Source organism: Loxodonta africana, chromosome 15 (genome assembly GCF_030014295.1).
Source record: "Loxodonta africana isolate mLoxAfr1 chromosome 15, mLoxAfr1.hap2, whole genome shotgun sequence".
NCBI classification, from domain to species: Eukaryota; Metazoa; Chordata; class Mammalia; order Proboscidea; family Elephantidae; genus Loxodonta; species Loxodonta africana.
This window is the reverse complement of record NC_087356.1, coordinates 63,109,133-63,130,511: the sequence shown is the minus strand read 5'-3', so window position 1 is coordinate 63,130,511 and position 21,379 is coordinate 63,109,133. Positions and strand designations below refer to the sequence as shown.

Below are 21,379 nucleotides of genomic sequence, written 5' to 3'. Positions count from 1 at the left end.
GCCAAAATAAATTCACAAATAGAAATCATACAAAAACAACTAGAAATTCAAAAAATTAAACAAGATTTCAGAAAAGGACAGTGTCATAAAAGTGCTGAGGAACAAGTTTGAAACAATGGAAGACAAGATCAGCAAAAGGGAAGACAAATACTTGTATAAAACTTTGAGGAAAAATCAGAAAAAAGAACAAAGGAAAATGAAGAAACACTGAAAATTATGTGAGATACAATCAAAAGCAAAAATTTTCGAGCGATCAGAGGTCCAGAATTGGGGTAGAAAACACAGAGAAGATCATTGAAGAATTGCAAACAGAAAACTTCCCTACTAGGAAACATGAAAAGCTGACCATCCAAGAAGCTCAATGGACCCCATATAGGACAAACCCCAAAAGAAAATCACCAATGCATATCATTATCACAAAAACCAAAGACAAACAATTCTGAGAGCAGTTCAGGAAAAATGAAAAGTCACATACAGAGGAGAAACAATAAGACTAAGCTCTGATTACTTGAGAGAAACCATTCAGGCAAGAAGGCAATGGGATGTCATATACGAAACTTGGAAAGAAAAAATTTGCCAACCAAGAATAATATATCCCGAAAAACTCTTATTCAAATATGATGGTGAAATTAGGACATTTCCAGATAAACAGAAATTAAGCTAATATCAAAACAAACTTACAAGAATTATTAAAGAAAGTTCTTCAGTTTGAGGAAAAACAACATCAGATGGCAGCCTGATTCTAGGACATAAGATCACACCAGCCAGATATCAACCTAGGAAACAAACTCTCAAGGACTACCAAAACAAAACAATTATAACAGGGAACCAGACAGGTTAATCTGTAAATGACAACAATGTCGGAACATTAAAAGAGGGAATAAAAGGTGTAGGTATAGAACTTTCTAACATATAGGAAGGCAAGAAGATACCATGTAATAATAAACTGGTTCAAACCTAGGAAGATAAGGGTAAATTTCAAGGTACCTACAAAGGAAGTTAACAAACCTGCTCATCAAAATAAAGAAGAAAAACATAAAGTCTCAGTAAATACAAAATTTACAAAAACAAAAGAAATGAAAAAAAAAAAAATCCACAGACAAAAGTAATTCAGCACAGCAGAGTGAGAACAAAAAAAAGTAAGCACTACAAAAAAAAAAACTACAAAATAACAGCAATAAACTCACACCTACGAATGATTATACTGAATGTAAATGGCCTAAATACACCTATAAAGAGATATAGAGTGACAGAATAGATAAAAAGAAAAAAAAAAAAACAGAACCCATCAATATGCTGTCTATAAGAGACACACCTTAGAAACAAGGCATCAATTTATTAAAAATCATAGAAAAAAATACCTAACAGCTACAAAAAAGAGCAGAGTGACAATATTAATCTCAGATAAAATAGACTTTAAAACAAAATCCACTATAAAAGACAAAGAAGGACACTATATCATGAGTAAAGAGATGATCCTTTAAGAAGATATAACCGTAATAAACAACCACACACCCAATGGCAGGGCTCTAAAATACATAAAACAAACTCTAACAGCACTGAAAAGAAAAATTGAGAGTTCCATAATAATAGTAGGAAACAGAACCTATAGAAAGAAACTTAACAAAGATACAGAGGAGCTAAAGAGCACAATCAGCCAACTTGACCTCATAGACAATATAGGACACTCCACTGAACAGCTGCAAAGTACACATTTTTTTCACATGCACGTGGAACATTCTCCAGAATAGAACACATCTTAAGTCACAGAGCAACCTTCAACAAAATTCAAAACATTGAGATAATACAAAGTGTCTTCTCTAATCACAATGCCATCAAGGTAGAAATTAACACAGGAAGAGCAAGGATAAAAAAAAGTCGATTATATGGAAACTGAATAACACCCTCCTTAAAAGTCACTGGGTAATAAAAGTCAGACATTATAATTAAAAAATTCCTAAAATCAAATGAGAATTAAAATGCATGATGCCAAAACATTTGGGACACAGCAAAGGCAGTCCACAGATATGAATTTATGGAAATAGATGCATACATCAAAAAAAGAAGAAAGTGGCAAAATAAAAACGTTAGCTACACAACTTGAACAAATAGGAAGAGAACAGCAATAAAAGCCCACAGCCACAAGAAGAAAGGAAATAGTAAAGATCACAGCAGAAATAAACGAAATAGAGAACAGAAAAACAATAGAAACAATCAACAAAATCAAAAGCTGGTTCTTTGAAAGTGTCAACAAAATTGACAGACCACTGGCCAAAGTGACAAAAGAAAAACAGGAGAAGATGCAAATAACCCAAACAAGAAATGAAACGGGGGACGTTACAACAGACCCAACTGAAATAAAAAGGGGCATAACAGAGTATTATGAAAAACTATACTGCAACAAATTTGAAAACCTAGAGGAAATGGACAAATTTCTAGAAACACACTACCTACCCAACCTAATACAAAATGATGTTGAAAACCTGAACAGACTCAAAAAAAAAAAAAAAAAAGACTCCCAACAAGAAAAAGCCCCAGCCCAGATGGCTTCACTGGAGAATTCTACCAAACATTCAGAGAATAACTTACACCAGTACTACTCAAACTATTTCAGAACATAGAAAAGGAAGTGATACTTGCGAATATATTCTATGAAGGCAGCATAACCCTAATACCAAAGCCAGACAAAGACATCACAAAAAAAGAAAATTACAGACCAATATCTCTCATGAAAATAGATGCAAAAATTCTCAAAAAAAAGTCTAGCCAACAGAATGTAGCATCATGTCAAAAAAAATAATACAACACAACTGACTAGAATTCATAACAGGAATGGAAGGATAGTTCAGCATTAGAAAATTAATCAATGTAATTCACCACATAAATGAAAGAAAAGAATCACATGATCATCTCAATCGATGCAGAAAAGGCAGTCAACAAAGTATAATACCCATTCCTGGTAATAACTCTTAATAAAATAGAAGGGAAATTTCTCAACATAATAAAGGGCTTCTATGCAAAACCAACAGCCAACATCATTCTTAACGGAGAGAGGTTGAAAATATTTCCCTTGAGAACAGGAACAAGACAAGGATACCCTTTATCACTGCTCCTGTTTACCATTATGCTGAAAGCCCTACCTAGAGCAATAAGGCAAGAAAAAGAAATAAAAGGCATCGAAATTTGTAATGAAGAAGTAAAACTGCCCCTATTTGCAGATGATATGATACTACGCATAGAAAACTACTGGAACTAATAGAAAAATTCAGCAGAATAGAAGGATATAAAGTAAACGTAAAAATCAGCTGGATTCCTATACACCAATAAAGAGAAAGATGAAAAGGAAATCAGGAAAACAATACCATTTATACTAGCCACTAAAAAAATAAAATACTTAGGAATAAATCTAACCAGAGGTATAAAGACCTATGCAAAGAAAACTACAAACACTATTGCAAGAAACAAAAGAGATCTACATAAATGGAAAAACATACCGTACTCATGGATAGGTAGACTCAACATCATGAAAATGACAGTTCAACCCAAAGCAATCTACAAACGATGCAATCCTGATCCAAATACCAACAACATTCTTTAAAGAGATGGAAAAAACAATCATTAACTTTATATGGCAAGGGAAGATGGCCTGGATAAGTAAAGCATTACTGAAGAAAAAGAATAAAGTAGGAGGACTCACACTACCTGATCTCAGAACCTACTCTACAGCTACAGTAGTCAAAACAGGCTGGTACTGGTACAAAGACAGATACATTGACCAATGGAACAGAGTCAAGAACCCTGATGTAAATTGATCCACCTATGGACACCTGATCGTCGAGAAAGGCCAAAACTCCATGAAATGGGGAAAAGACAGCCTTTTTAACAAATGGTGCTGGCAAAATTGGATGTCCATCTGTAGAGAAATGAAACAGGACCCATACCTCACACTATATACAAAAACGAATGTAAAATGGGTCACAGACCTACATATAAAGCCAAAAACTATAAAGTTCATAGAAGAAAAAACAAGATCAATGCTAGAGACCTTAATACCTGGCATTAACAGGATACAAACAAAAACTAACAACAGACAAATTCTAGAAGATAAGCTAGATGACTGGGATCTTCTAAAAATTAAACACTTAAGCTCATCAGAAGATTTCACCAAAAAAGTAAAGAGAGGACCTACAGACTTGGAAAAAAATTTTGATTGTTACAATCAGACAAAGTTCTAATCCTTAGAATCTACAAGAAAAACTAACACCTCAACAACAAAAAGACAATTCAATTAAAAAATGGGTAAAGGAAACAAACAGACACTTCACCAAAGAAGACATTCAAGCTGCCAACAGACACATGAGGGAATGCTTGCGATCACTAACCATTACAGAAATGCAAATCAAAACCACAATGAGAAAAAAAAAAAAAAAAGAAACCACAATGAGATACCATCTCACCCCAACATTACTGGCATGACTCAAAAAAAAAAAAAAAAAAACAGAAAATAACAAATGTTGGAGAGGCTGCAGGGTGATCAGAACACTTACGCATTGCTGATGGGAATGCAAAATGATACAACCATTTTGGAAAACGACATGGCACTTCCTTAGAAAGCTAGAAACAGAAATACCATATGATCCAGCAATCCCACTCCTAGGAATATATCCTGGAAAAATAAGAGTCATCACATGAAGAGACATATGCACACCCATGTTCATTGCAGCATTGTCCACAATAGCAAAAAGATGGAAAGGACCTAAATGCCCATCAGCAGATGAATGGATAAACAAACTGTATACACACCATGGGATATTCTGCAATGATAAAGAACAATTATGAACCTATGAAGCACCTCATACCATGGATGATTCTGGGGGGCATTATGCTGAGTGAAATAAGTCACTCACAAAAGGACAAATATTGTATGAGACCACTACTGTAAAAACTCTTGAAAAGGTTTATACACAAAAAGAAACAATCTTTGCCAGTTAGGAGTAAGGGAAGGCAGGGATGGAAAAATGCTAACTAGACTATAGCAAGCCAACCAAATAAACTATTAGACTCTTTCCTAACCTCTTGATCTGAAACACTGAATGAAGAATCTGTGCTTAGTAGGCCCATATCAATAAATTCAGACTGATTCAACTTTATGTTCCTTGCACCATTATTCCACATCCTTAATAACCATTCTCACACATATTCCACAGGTTTCTGTTTGTACATACTAGAAAACTCAAGCAGTTCTTCTGGACTGTAGTGTATCTCCTTCTGGGTCATGCTTTATACTGCACCTTTTGGGGCTTGCTAGGACCTAAGTCTAGTTGCAGGTCTAGAAGCCAAAATGATGGGGATGTGTTCTGAAAACATTCAGCGATACCTTGTAAGGCATCTGTCTCAGATGATACCCCAGGCAATGTCTCAGACACCTCAGACACCTCCCCAGGTGATGATTCAGACAAAGGCTTTTCAGACACAGCTGGGCTAATCTCATCAGCTAGCCATAGAGGAATTAATGGTTTTGCTGGGGAGGGTGGCTTAGCTGATAAAGATGGAGTAATCTCTTCAGATGAAACGGAGAGGGGTGGTTCCATTGGTAGAAGTGATTCAACAGAATTTAGGGGATCAGTATCCCCAGCTTCCTGATTATCTCAAGTTTTAGGATCCCATTTCCTCCTAATCAATGCTCTCACTTTAACTTCAGCCACCACTCAAGGCTGGGAATTCAATTGACATTGTATTTCAGCCACTCTTACAATAAGATTCTGGGTTTTGTTTTGGAAATATCAGTTCTGTTACTACAAGACATAAGACTTTCTTTCAAGGCGTAAGTGGCAACTTTGAGGTCATTTATGCATTTCTTGAGCTTTGACTCTAAAGCCCTGAGCTCATCTCTTTCTTACACCACTTTGTCTAGAGAAAGAACCAACCAACCAGCTTCCGTATATTTATCATTACGGAAAAATCATGGAAATGTATCAAACATGTGATCACTAAAAGCCTCACCTTTCACAAATACCTGATCTATTGGTGGTGATATTTTGGGTATTTCTATTGTCACCTCACACCCTATATTAGCAGCGCTCTCTTTACTACTGGAGGCAGAGTCACCAACATCTTCAAGACTACCCAGACTTGAGAACCAATTTAGAAAACTCATCCTTGCAATTTTGTTTCTCTAGAACCACTCTAGGTACCAAATATCTTAGGCCGAGTTCTCTAGAGAATCAAAAAAAGTGAAGCGATACATATATACGTTGAGAGAGAGAGAGAGTTTTATTTCAAAGAAATTGCTCATGTGGTTGTGGACACTGACAAGTCCCAAGTCTGTGGGTCAGGCATCACGTTAAAGGCTTCTCCTGACTCACATAACTTCAGAGACTGATGAACCCAAGATTAGCAGGTCAGACAGCAGACCTCTGGCTCACAGGTTGTGGAGGTCAACAAATACCAAGACTGGCAGGTAAGATGATAGGCCACTGGGTAACAGGCTACAGAGGTGACAAATCACAAGATCAGCAGGCAAACTGCAAGCTCAAGTCTCATGGACTGGAGTTCTGATGATGATAAGCCAGATGCAAGATCCAGAGTGAGAGCCTTGCTGAACATCCATGTATATATTGAAGGTTCACCATATACATTTCACACCCTCAAGGAAACTCCCTTTCAACTGATTGGCTGCTCAGAGCAGATGTCATCATGGAGTTAGTTACGTCATTACATAATTGCCAAATTACATTGTTACATAACTGCCGACCTACATCATAACTGCCAAAACTCTGAGAATCATGGCCCAGCCAAGTTTACACACAACCTTAACATTTACAGTTAGGAACAGGGACATGAAGAGACCTGGGTCGCAGGTCATATATGACGGGATGGTCCTGAACCTATCTCCTTCTTTTCCCTATTATACTGCAAAAACAAAAGCCTAGTCCACTTTTCTCTGGGTTAACATGACAGCAATTACGGCTAAAGGCCATCATATCTAATTAAAGCTATGACCAGATGTTTCTCTCCAATTGAAGGGAAGGAACATTGTCTATCCTTAACATTGCAAACATAATGACTTTTTAAAGGCTCTTCTTTTTCAGGTGAATAAATTAGGAATCTGATTGGAAATCCAGAGAAGAAGGCTTCTTTCAATACTCTGCAAGGGAGGAGTTAACTACTGGAAACAAGAAACTCTGCTCTTTGTGTTCACACATGAGCACATTTTGACTACTCCATGCACAACTTCTTGACTGCTTACCCTAAGACAAGGTTGTTAGGTGTCTACTTTCCCTGCTCAATAAATATGAAAAGATTAACATTTTGCAGAGTATATTCTCTGAACATTATGAAATTCAATCAGAAATTAATAGCAAAAATATACCTGAGAAAAAAAGATTAAATATTAACAACACATTTCTCTGTTACAAATGGTTCAAAGAAGAAACCATAGAGAAAATTGGGAAATATTTTGAATTCAAAAGTAATGAAAATACAATAGGAATCTATCCTGAGAAAATAATACAATACAAAAATCTAGACAAAAAGTTTTACATAAAAGTGATAGTCATAGTGTTATGAAGAAAACATTGGAAATTTGATACAATTTTAATGTACAACCATCAGATAAAGCTTTAAAAGGTATGATATATCACTAATTTGGTGAGTAGCATCTGGGATCTTAAAAGCTTGCAAGTGGCCATTTAAGATACATCTATTGGTCCCATCTCATGCAGAGCAATGGAGAATGATGGAAACCAAAGAGACAAAGAAAATCCTAGCTCAAAGGACTAAAGGACCACATGAACCAGAGACCCCACCAGCCTGAGCCCAGAAGAATTAGGTTGTACCCAACTACCACTACCGACCACTCTGACAGGGATCACAACAGAAAGTCCTGGACAGAGCAGGAGAAAAATGTAGAACAAAATACAAATTCGTGAAAAAAAGGCCAGACTTACTGGTCTGACAGAGACTAAAGGAACCCTCAAGACAAATGGCCCCCAGACACTCTGCTAACCCAGAACTGAAAACACTCCCAGAGCCCACTTTTCAGATAAAGATTAGACAGGTCTATAAAACAAACAATAATACATGTACTTTTTAGTTCAATCAAATATATGAGACAAAATGGACAGCCCCTATCCAAAAGCAAAACAAGAAGGCAGGAAGGGACAGGAACTGGATGAATGAACATGGGGAACTCAGGGTGGAAAGAGGGAGCATGCTGTCACATTGTGCAGATTGAAACTAATGTCACAAAATAATATGTGTATAAATTTTTGAATGAGAAATTAACTTGAGGTCTAAACTTTCACCTAAAGCACAATAAAATTAAAAATATATGTATGATGGACCTACATGATAAAATCCATGAAAAATTATAATTCAAAGCATATTTATTAGCAAAAATAGAGCTCACATTATAAGCTAAACAATTTTTTTTATATAACATGGTATATTCAGTCTGATTCCACTGAAAGAAAATCTCCAGATGAGATGCTCCTTTCCTAATCTCTAAAAGGGTGTATCAGTTAGCTACTGCTGTATGACAACCACATAATCTCATCAGCATACAATAATGAGAATTTGTTCCTCATATGTCTACAAGTTGATTGTGGGGCTCATCTTGTCTGTGCAAGAGTGGATGTCCTGTTTCAGGATCTGCTCCACACATGTTCATTGTGTGAATCAGTTGGGAAGGACAACAGTTATGAAAGAGAAGCTCTTCTCAAGGCAATGGCAGAAGCACAAGAGGGCAAGCCCCACTATGCAAACACATTCCAAGCTTGTGCTTACATCACATCTGCTAATATCTCATTGGCCAAATGGGTCACATTGCTGAGCTCAATATTAGTGGGGCAGAGAAATATACTCTATGAGACCATAGCAAGTGCATGGGTACCTAATACTACTAGAGGAATGAAGAATTGGGACCAAAACTGCAAACTACCATATCAAGACATAGTATCCCTTTTTTCATACGTTTTGCAACAATAAATTAGTTCCCTCAAGAGTCAGAAAAAAAAAAAGCATTTGTTAAAATAGATACACATGCACAGAAGTGCTTGCTGGATTGGAAATTTTTGCCTTCCTGGTACTCTCAGCTATCAAGGACTCTGACCTCACCACAGCATGAACCAGAGTGAGGTAGAGAGGGTACGTCCACAGGGTGGGGACAGATCAGGAGACCAAAATGTCACTCTGTGTCTGCAGGGTTTGGACCCATAATGGTGCATCCCAGGTCAATGATGTCTCATTCTCCTTCTTCTGTCCCATACCTCTTCTGTGATTGGATCCTTTTTTTTTTATTATTCTACTTTAGATGAAGGTTTACAGAACAAACTAGTTTCTCAATAAACAATTAATACATGTACTGTTTTGTGACATTGATTGTCAACCCTGCAACAAACCAACACTCCCCCTTCTTGACCTTGGGTTTCCCATTACCAGCTTTCCTGTTCCCTCCTGCTTTCTCATCCTTGCCCCTGGGCTGGTGTGTTGTTTTGTTTTATGGGCCTGTCTAATCTTTGGCTGAAGAGTGAACCTCAGGGGTGACCTCATTACTGAGCAAAAAGGGTGTCTGGGAGCCATATTCTCACATATTCTCAGGGTTACTCCAGTCTCTGCCAGGCCAGAAAGTCTGTGGGTTTTTTTTTTTTTTTTTTTTTGTGAGTTAGAATTTTGTTCTAGATTTTTCTCCAGCTCTGTCCAGGACCCTCTATTGTGATCCCTGTCAGAGCAGTCAGTGGCAATAGCTGGGCACCATCTCGTTGTGCTGGACTCAGTCTGATGGAGGCTGCGGAAGTTGTGGCCCATTACTCCTTTGAACTAATGTTTCCCTTGTGTCTTTACTTTTCTTCATTCTCCCTTGCTCGCGAAGGGGTGAGACCAGTGAAGTATCTTAGATGGCCGCTCACAAGCTTTTAAGACCCCAGATGCTACTCACCAAAGTAGAATGTAGAACATTTTCTTTATAAACTGTGTTATGCCAATAGAGCTGTATGTTCCCCGAGACTATGGTCCCCATGGCCCTCAGCCCAGTAATTTGGTCCCTCAGGGAGTTTGGATGTGTCTAAGGAGCTTCCATGACCTTGCCTCGGACAAGTTGTGCTGGCTTCCCCAGTATTGTGTAGTGTCTTACCCTTCACCAAAGTTACCACTTATCTATTGCATTTAGTATTTTTCCCTCCCACCCCTTCCAGCCCTCACACCCATCAAAGGCACTGCAATTCTCTGTTCCATCCTCTTCTAAAAGAATCATTCATAAATGGCCTTTTATACAACTTTAAAACAGGGGTGCTAGCTATATATATGAAGTATATAAAAACCCATTGCTGTCAAGTCGATTCCAACTAATAACGACCCTACAAGAGAGAGTAGAACTGCTCCATAGGGTTTCTAAAGAGCAGCTGGTAGATTTGAACTGCTGAACTTTTGGTTAGCAGCCAAATATTTGACCACTGTGCCAACAGGGCTCCATGACATATACACAGAGAGATATTTGATTGAATATGTATATACAATCTTGGGAAGATTCATAAGAAATTGGCAACAAATATTGTTTCTAGGGAGGAGAATTTAGGAATGGAATGACTAGATGGGAGGAAGACGTGTTTTATTACATAACATGATGCATTTTTTTTAAACATGTACAAGATTCGGTCAAAATATAATATTTTTTAAATAAAGTTAGAAATGAGCCCATTTTTCTCATGACCAAGAATCCCAGGAAGATGAAATAATTAGCTTAAGGTCATGAAAAAGCTAGAGGAAGGGCTGATAACTAGATGAAGGAATTCCAGCAGGGAGAGAACTAGGATTTATTAAGTACTTCACACTTAATATTCTCAAAACTCCAGAAGGTCAGGAATGTTTTCTCACATTAAAAATAAAGAAATTCATATTCAGAGACATTAAGTAATTTGCCCAAAGTCACACAACTACTAACCTACTGGGTCAAAAAGCAAAACTTATATGCCTAACAAGTCACTATTTACTACCTACCTTATATGGTCTATTCACCTCACTCACTTGACACTCACCCCACGGGTCTTGGAAATCAGTTTTCTTTTACCATTCTGTGATGACTAAATCAAAACCTTCCCTCAATGGTCTTAATCTCATACCAAAGGGCAAAACTGAACTTTTCATCCAAACCTCCCATTTTCCCAAAGAAGATAACTTCCCAAAGGAATAGCTCCTAAGTTAAAGTGTCTTCCCTGTACTTAATATATTAGTGGTTTTCAAAAAAAACTTTTACTACTACTAAATCATTTAGATCAAAGTGTTCCAACATATTATATAAAGCTTCACTTCTCCTTATACAATGCTTTGAAGTTAAAATAGTTCTGAGATTAATTCTTTCTTTCCATAGCTGCCTATATGAGAAGTGCTCTGTGCAGTGCCTTAAAATTAAATGGAAATCATCTCTTCTGCTTAGTGCTGCCCTGTTAACTAACTAAACAAACCAGTTGCTATCAATTTCAACTCATGGTGACCCATATGTATCAGAGTAGAACTGTGCTCCATAGTGTTTGAGATGGCTGATTTTTATGAAGCAGATCCCCTGGACTTTTCTTTGGAGGCACATCTCTGTGGACTAGAACTTATAACCTTTCAGTAAGCAGCCAAATCTGTTCACTGTTTGCACCATGCAAGGACTCCAATAACTAACTAGATCCCCCAAATTAATTACTGCTCCTTTAGAAAGCCCTGATGGTACAATGGTTAAGAACTATGGCTGCTAACCAAAAGGTTGGCAGTTGGAATCCACCATCTGGCTCTTTGGAAAACCTACAGGGCAGAATCGACTTGACGGCAATGGATTAGAGCCTCCAGACCCTTACTTGATTATCCCGAGCCACAAACTTCTTAATCATAGTTCACACACTCAAACTCAAAAAGCTCAAATTCTGACTCTTACTCTTGAACTACCTGTGACTTTGCACTCATCATCTTTAGAAACCTTAAGCCTGTAAAAGTGCTTTCCAAATAGCTCTTAAGTGAAAGTGTCTTTCCAGCACTTAATATATTAGTGATTTTCAAAAAATACCTAGACTACATCTAAAAAAAAAAAAAAAAAACCTGCATTAGACTTTGTCCCAAGGGTTCCACACACAACACCAGTAATGACCATGCTTGCTGCTATATGGAACCTAATATCCTAGCCTCCCAAACTCCCCAATCTTCACATACTGCTCTTGTCATTCAGCCAAGATCAACTTAGGAAAAAATTTCACCTCCTATCCTCTTAAAAAAAATGCAATATTCAAAAAAGTTTTTTGAGAAGTTACATGAAAGTATTGTAAGTGAAACCAGGTTTTAAAGTGTTAAGGTATCATACTTTTAAAATGAAATCTGTAAGTGCAACAATGGAAAAAGGAAACATGGAATAAATAAAAACAAAGTAGACTGGAATTAAAGGACTCTGGAGTCCAGTGCCAGCTATGGAATCAAGCAGCTGTGTGTCCTTTGGCAACATATGCAATATTTGTGAGTCTCCAATGTGTGATTTATTAAATGGGAAGGCTATATTAAGTTATTTTTATGACCCATTCAAGATTAAACAATCTTTGACTTTAGAAGCAATCTGCATAAGAAAAGGAATGCTTGGAATAGTAAAGGTGGAGTGAGAAAAAAATAATAGGTCTACACACTAAACACTCCTCGAAACATTAGGACTTAAAATTCTCTTTCTGTTTAGGACAGAAAACACTGCAGCTTGGACACCTCACTGAAAACACGCACACACACTAATAAGAAAAAGCGTTACATCTCCTTCCTCAAACACTGCTCCTTTCTCAAGGAAATGTTTTTCTCCTCAAGGTTCTCCTCAGGGCAACTTTGACATCCTTGTTCCTCAAGCTATAGATTAATGGGTTTAACATGGGTGACATAATGGTATAGAACAGGGAAGACACTTTCCCTTGATGAAGGGACAAAACAGACGGTGGTTTCAGATACATGAAAGCCCCAGAACCAAAGAAAAGAGAAACCACTATTAAGTGGGAGGTGCAGGTACTAAAGGCTTTGGACCTGCCTTCAGTGGAGCTAATATGGAGAATGCTGGAAAGTATTAGAGCATAAGAGATGGAGATGGTGACAACAGGCATTCCAATGCCGATGGCTACAACAATAAATACCACCAGCTCATTCACATACGTGCTGTCGCAGGAGAGCTCAAGGAGAGGAAAGATGTCACACAGGAAATGATTGACAAGGTTGTCAGCACAGAAAGTCAGACTCACTATGCTTCCTGTATGAGCCATAGCCCCTGAAAACCCCATCACATAGACATCTAACAAAAGGAGAAAACAAACCTGTGGAGACATGGTGACCATGTACACCAATGGTTTACAGATGGCAACATAGCGGTCATATGCCATTGCTGACAAAATGAAGCACTCAGAGACAACAAAGAAGCAGAAGAAAAACAGCTGAGTCATACATCCTGCGTACAAGATGATGTTCTTCTTTGAGACAAAACTCATCAGCATTTTGGGGGTGACGGTAGTGGAGTAACAGAAATCTATTAAAGAGAGATTAAAGAGAAAAAAGTACATGGGTGTGTGCAGGTGAGAGTTCAGCCCAATCAGAGTAATCAAGCCCAGGTTCCCCACCATAGTGATTACATAGAAGCAGAGAAACAGGAAGAAGAGAGGGACCTGGAGTCCCGGCTGGTCCGTTAAGCCTGCGAGGATAAACTCTGTCACAGAAGAATTCTTGATTGTCATTCTCCTTCTGGAGACTCTGTGGAGGCAATAGAAAAGAACCACTTAGAGGGAAAGAAATATCACCACTACCCTTCCAGAATCAGCTCCCTTCACCCTTTCATGGGAATTGGAATCCTCAAAGAGAGATAAAAACTGCAGTAGAAAAGTCTTTACTGTTTGCTATGGATCTGTCTTACAGCACTAAGTGACTTAAACTGTCCAGAGTAAAATATGAGGCTAAAATTTCTCTCCAGGGTGAGAGCTGGTGCTGATGGGAAGAAGGGTAGCAAAAACAAGCTGAATTACCTTTAGATCTTTAAGTCAGCAACTTTCCTATATCCCTCCTTCTTGTGTCTCTGCTTCAGTTGCTGAAACCTGGGCCTCTTTTCTGAAGAGAGTCCTGACAGGCAGAAGTTACTGTGAATCTCATCAGAGCTTCCACCTCTGGATCAGGCTCTGGATCAGAGCAAGAAGATGACTAGTTAGTAATTTGGAGAAAGGCTGGTCTTGGCAGATGTAGAGAGTAGTTACTTTGTTAGGTACAGATACTTTGTTACCATCGAATTTACATGCCATTAGAATAAAAAAAAAACTTGCAGTTGAGTCTATTCTGACAAATAGCAAACTATATTACAGAGTAGAACTGCCCCGTAGGGTTTCCAAGGAGCAGCTGATGGCTCTGAACTGCGAACTTTTTGGTTAGCAGCCATAGCTCTTAAACCACTATGTCATCAGGGCTCCATGAGAATATAGCAGAGAAGAATCAGAGAAGTCTCCTTTGCTGTTGGAGCTAGAACTAGTGCAATTAATTCCTGGAGTGAATTTAACAATTTATAAATTATTGAATGTGCTTTTTTTTTTTTTTCCCCAGAGCTCTCACCTCCACTGGTTGTAGGTCTAAAAATAATCTTTTAAAGCTAACACTTATTTAGCAATTACTACGAGAGGCTCACTCTAAATACTATGTGACAATATTATTATTCCCATTTCACTGAGATTACATAGCTAGCCCAAAATTACAGAAATACTGGGTAGGAGCCAGAAGGTGAACTCAGGCAGTCTGACTCCCATGGTTTGTGTTGTTACCTGACAGATTGGGTCAAGCAGGCACTCCTCTTTCTTTGGTTAAAGAGCCACAATGTTATACTCTACTCTCTGATAGCCACAATTGTTCTGGGAAGGGAAATGGCCCTAGTGAATAGATGACAGCTTCAAGGTCAGAACACTCTTCTCCCAGCTCTGATCAAGGGTAAGAACCTGTAATTTATCTTGTAACTCTTTCTGCACTAAGAACATGACTTTTCATTGCTTCTTTACCCAAAGCTTCCTCTCTAGTTTCCAGGGAAAAGAGAGTTCCTTTCCCTAATCAGTGGATAGCAGGTGATTTAAGTTTTGTTTTAAATTACAAATTCTGATAAACTGATTATTAAGACAGAGACTCCCTGAGGATCATTGCCTCAGAGATTACCTTCCCTAAGGAAGAAGAAATGTTTGTTTATACCCTTGATATTTTTTCATTTGGCTTTTATAGACTTAATACTTTCATTCAAGTAACATCTATTCAGCATTATTAAGAAAAAAAATCATTGTGAAAAACAATTATCATTACCATTTGTTGAGTGCACAATACTGTATCAGACACAGTACCCTTATACTGACCATGATCCAAAAGGACTATAAAAATGTAATCTTGTTTATTCCTCACAATAATGATACCCATTTTAAAGGTAAAGGACTCAGAGAGCCAGTGTGTTTCCTCACACTCATGCCTACACCTGTCTGAATTAAAGTCCCTTATTTTTAACTACAAAACAGTTACCTCCAGTTGAGATCTACAAAAACCCATAAAGCAGGGTCTTCTTAGATCTGAAACTCTCTTGGAAAAATAAAAACAAATATGCATTGACATGTAATAAAAAGAAGTGCTTAGAACCAGAAATGGTAAATCTGAAGGGCTATTGTAATTTAGAAGTGCACATTCAATAATTTATTCATAGTTAAATTCACTCCAAGAATTAATTGCACTACTCCTAACTCTGAAAAAAAAGGGAGACTTCTTAGATTCCTCTGTCCTATATTCTCATGGAGTGTAAATTTGATGGTACCAAAGAATCCCTATTGGGCAACTGCTCTTGACCTCTGCCAAGACTAGCCTTTCTCTAAATTACTCACTAGTCAAAATGTCCCTTGACAGCCCCTGCCTCCCACCCACATTTCTTGAGAACTTCTGTCAACTGACTTTCAAGCTACTCAAAGCTGGCAAATTGAATCCAGAGGTCAGGTTCCCAGAAAAGACAAAGTTGTTCTTCTTTGGTTTGCCTTTGTCTCTTTCTATTTCTCACCTCCAAATTCTGCCTTGAAAAAATTTGTCTATCCTATATCTCAATCTCTCAGACACTTGCTTATCTCCTCTGACACTAAACCAAAAAATGCATAAAATTTTAGACCTTAAAAGACCCAGGAAATAATCTAATCCAGTGTTTCCCCAAACCTGACCAGTCATAACAATTACCTAGGGTGTTTATCAAAAAGTTCTGGGCTCCACCCTGACTTTCTGAATCAGAATTTCTGGGGATAGGGATATTGAAGCTGAATTTTTAAAAAAAAACTTCTTGGGAACCCAATACAAGAAACTTATGGACCCACATGACTAATATTTCTCCTCATCTTACGGACAAAGGGAGTAAGGTCCAAGAAGTAAAATGACTTGCCCAAAATCACAGATATAGTTTCAGTGGCTAGATTGCCAATCTTTGTTAGTGCTCTATTCATGAACTTATGTGAACATCAGATTGGCTTGAATACCACGCGTAAGTAATGAAAAAAATAACTGACCGGACTTCTGATTCCAGGTATAACAGACAGTATAATACTTGCCCTCTGGCCATAAACAATTATAACATTTGGAAAAATATATATATAAGAACTACTTTCAAGCACAGAGCTTCATTTCTTGAGACAAGAACCTTAGGTGACTACCACATTCACCCACCTTTCTCCCTGGGGCAATTTCCAAACCAGGCACAGGGAAGGAGAGCCAAAAAAAAGTTGCAGGCTCTGTAGCTAAAATAAAGAATTGTCAGAGTTCAGGGACACTAAGACGCCTGGAATTTGTCAGACAAGGTATTGAGGGGCAAAATCACAGAAAATGACTTTCAGACATCTGCATAATGGAATGCCTTGGCTTCCTGGTTGAACCCTAAATTTTGTATGTTCAGGGCAGGACTTCACAAGGCCTACCCATAACAACTACTAGTGGGCTAATAACTAAACAGAGATCAAAGACAATGCACAGTGCTAGGAGATGATAGGATTCGGACTCAGTAAAAGTGGAGATACTTGGAGGAACAACCCAGGGAGTAATATCAGACCCCAGAAAAGCCATAACCCAGAAGTATGAACTAAGCTTTTGGAAGAAGGGCAAAACTGTAAAGACCCATCATAACAAAGACTAAACCCAAGGCTCAATAGGATCAAGGTGAGCTGCTAGTAAGTTAACTGCATGTCAGAACAAAATTCAACACTCCAGAGGAGGATAACATAATCCATAGTCTCTACAACATACCTATGATGTTCAGAATAAAAGAAAAAATAAGTAGAAATGTGAAAAAGGAAGAAAATGTCACCAATAATCAAGAAGAAAAAAAGAACAGTCAGTAGAAGATGTGTATATAACCTTTAAAGTAACTGTTGTAAATACATTTTAATTAAGGTAAGAATGGACAAAATTGGCTAGCAGACGGTGAAGTACAAGAGAAACAATAAAAAGAATCAAATAGAAATTCTTAGAATAATAAATATAACATTGGAAACAAAGAATGTATTAGATTGGCTTCACAGCAGACTAGCAATGGGAAGTAAAGACTGTACTGTCAGGGCTCCTTGAAATAAAAGACAAGTTAGTAAAAATTATCCAACTAAAATAGAAAAGAAATAATAAGAGAAGACACAGTAACCAAAACCTTTAAGACAACACGAAATAGCCCAAATATTCATAATCATAGTTCCAAAAGACATGTCAAGTGAGAACTGGGCAAAAAAATTTTGAAAAGATAATAGATAAAAAGTTTCCTAATTTTATGAAAGACATGAATACAAAGTAATAAGAAGTTCCAGAAACCACAGCAACATGAATATAAAGTAGACCGCTCCTAGGTATATCATGGTCAAACTGCTGAAAATGAAAGACAAAGGGGGAAAAAAAGGGGGGTCAGCTAGAAATAAAAGGAACATTGGCACATTGCTTTCAAAGGAGCTAAAATAAGAATGTCGACCGACTTGGTATCAGAAACAATGAAAAGCAGAGAAAATGAAATGGCATCTTTAAAATACTGAAAAAAAAAATCACCAACTTACTATGCTATATTAAAGAGCATTGACAGAGCAATGGTTAAGCCCTCAACTGCTAACTGAAAATTTGATAGTTCAAACCCACCTAGCAGCTTCATTGGAGAAAACACCTGATGTTCTGCTCCCATAAAGATTGTAGGCTAGAAAACCCTCTAGAGGAGTTCTACCCTGTCATATGAGTCAGAATCAACTTGACAGCCCACAACAAGAGCAGTATTCTATAATAGGCAAAAATATTTTTCAAAAAATTGAAATAAGATTTGCAAACAAAAGGTAAAAAAAAAAAAAAACCTGCACCACTGAAACATAGAAGGAGGAGGAGAAGTGGTCTCAGAAGAATTTCAGATCTGCAGGTAGAAATGCAGAGAAATATATGAATAGATACAAAAAAATATTTTAGATGGGTGGGTCCAAAATGGTGGAATAGACAGACTCTTCCGGTGAGCCCTCTTACAACAAAGACCTGAAAAAACAAGTGAAACAAGTACATTTATGACAAGCTAGGAACTCTGAACATCAAAGGCAATTTAGGAACCCTGAACATCAAAGGCAAGGTTAGAAAATGAACAAAGGGGCAGGGGGAAGAAGAGACATTTCCGAAGTGGAGAGGAGTTACCAAACCTGAATCACCGGAAGCCTTCAGGCACCATTCCCAGGAGTGGCTGTGGTGGACTGGTGGTAGTGTTCGGTTGCAGTTTCCTCAGGAAGAAGCAGCCAGCCACACAATCTACTTGCACCTTCAGAACCAGAGAAGAACAGCATTCTCGGCTCAAGCTAAGTTCTTGTTCATATTTTGCCATGCTCCCCACCCCCACTCCCAAGCAGTCTTCAGTAGCTGATTTCTCTAGGACTGAGATATGCCCTGTTGAGTCCCTAGAGCCACCCTCCAGGCCCTGGGGAAGGAATAAATTTGCAGTTGGGGGAAAAGATAATTTGCCAGCTCCACTAACCGGTGAGCTCAGGACAAAAGCAACTCCTGTCAAGGCATAAACGGTCTGAGTACCTTTCCCCTCTGCATGGACCTGTGAGGGCATATTTCAGGAGAATCGGTCCTTGTAGGCAGACTACAACTGCTTCAGCTGTGTGGTGGAGAGGTGGGTGTTTGATCTCTGGCATTGCTTTGCCTATTAAACAGAGTCTTCACCTACCCACATCAGAGGCCTAAGGATTGGTGGTTCCACTCAGATTACCCAGCCACCCACGACAAGGGTCCAAGGATAACTGGTACCTCCCAGTCCTTACGACCAAAAATACTGGGTGCCCATGGTCTGTCTGCAGAACTCACGCACCTGCACGCTCTAAGGAACAGGGAATGCTTTCCTCAGAGGCACGTGAGGAATGATTCTCAGCCACTTGCCTTGTTCAGAGTGTGACCCCTTGCTGCAACCATATACCAGTACCTACACCATCACCCCTGTCCCTCTAAGACTGTAGAACAGAGCCAGTACCACACACTTGATGATCTGTTAACTGGACACCGGAGCTGAATTCAGACAAGAAAATGGAATGGACTTGTAGACTGATATACCTGATAACAAATCTAGCCATCTGGGGACAGGACATCAGAGCTCCAAAAACGAAAATAATCAAGATAGCTCACTCAAGCAACCCATTTGGGTGTATCAAAATAAAACAAAGCAAGAAGCTACAACACGGTAAGCAAACATAAAATAAACTAAAACAATAACTTATAGATGGTTCAGAGACAATAGTCGATATCACTCACGTAAAGAAACAGAGCATGATCGCCTCAGAGAGCTCTCAAAACAAAGAATCAAGGGATCTTCTAGATGAAAATACCTTCCTGGAATTACCAGAGGCAAAATACAAAATATTAATACACAGAACCCTTCAAGATATCAAGAAGGAAATCAGGAAATACTCAGAACAAGCCAAGGAACACACAGATAAAGGAGTTGAAGAAATTAAAAAGATTATTCAGGAACATAATGAAAAATTTAATAAGCTGGAAAAATCCATAGACAGACAGCAATCAGAAATTCAGAAGATTAACAATAAAATTACAGAAGTAGATAAGTCAATAGAAAGTCAGAGGAGCAGAATTGGGCAAGTGGAAGGCAGAATTTGTGAACTTGAAGATTAAACACTTGGCACCAATATATTTGAAGAAAAATCAGATAAAAGAACTTTAAAAAATGAAGAAATGTTAAGAATCATGTGGGACTCTATCAAGTAAAAAAACCTACAAGTGATTGGAGTACCAGAAAAGGGAGGGATAACAGAAAATACAGAGAGAATTGTTGAAGATTTGTTGGCAGAAAATGTCCCTGCTATTGTGAAAGATGAGAAGATATCAATCCAAGATGCCCATTGAACTCCACATAAGTGAGATTTTAAAAAGAAAGTCACCAAGATATATTATAATCAGACTTGCCAAAACCAAAGATAAAGAGAGAATTTTAAGAGCAGCTAGATAAACAAAAAGTCACCTACAAAGGAGAGCCAATAAGAATAAGCTCAGACTGCTCGGCAGAAACCATGCAGGCAAGAAGACAAAGGGATGACCTAAATAAAAAATTGAAGGAAAAAAATTGCCAACCAAGATTCATATATCCAGCAAAACTCTCTCTCAAATATGAAGGTGAAATTAGGACATTTTTAGATAAACGAAAGTTTAGGGAACTTGTCAAAAGCAAACCAAAACTACAAGAAATACTAAAGGGAGTTCTTTGGTTAGAAATTCAATAATATCAGGTGTCAACCCAAGACTAGAACACTGGGCAGATCAATTAGAAGTCAACCCAGACAGGGAAATCGCCAAAATAAATCAAGATAAAAAAACACTCAAAACAGGGGAACAGCAATGTTATTATGTAAAAGAAGGCAACGTTAGAACAATAAAGAGGGACTAAGAAATGTATCATAGATCTTTCATATGGAGAAGACAAGGCAATACAAAGAAATAAAAGTTAGGTTTAAATTTAGAAAAATAGGAATAAGTAATAAGGTAACCACAAAGGAGACAAACTATCCTACACATCAAAAAAAAAAAAAAAAAAAAAAAACAAGAAAAAAATACAGACTCAGCAGAAACAAAATCAACAACAACGAATATGAGGAAAGGGCAATATATAAAGATAATCTACTCAACACATAATATTAAGTGTGAAAAAGAAACTGTCAACAACACAAAAAAAGACATCAAAATGATAGACCTGAATTCATACCTATCCATAATTACGCTGAATGTAAATGGACTAAATGCACCAATAAAGAGACTGAGAGCGGCAGAAGGATTAAAAACATAATTTGTCTATATGCTGCCTACAAGACACACCCAAGTGATGGGAAAAAATATATATCAA

At 37.8% G+C, this 21,379-nt stretch overlaps 1 protein-coding gene across 1 annotated transcript; it reads right to left on the bottom strand.

Moving 5' to 3' along the window:
- Window positions 1-12,791: 12,791 nt before the first annotated feature.
- Window positions 12,792-13,828, bottom strand: LOC100675623 (olfactory receptor 8B12-like). The gene has a single exon (XM_003422592.3). The coding sequence runs from the start codon at window positions 13,722-13,724 to the stop codon at window positions 12,792-12,794; it is 933 nt and encodes a 310-aa protein (XP_003422640.1). The 5' UTR covers window positions 13,725-13,828.
- Between the last annotated feature and the right edge of the window lie 7,551 nt (window positions 13,829-21,379).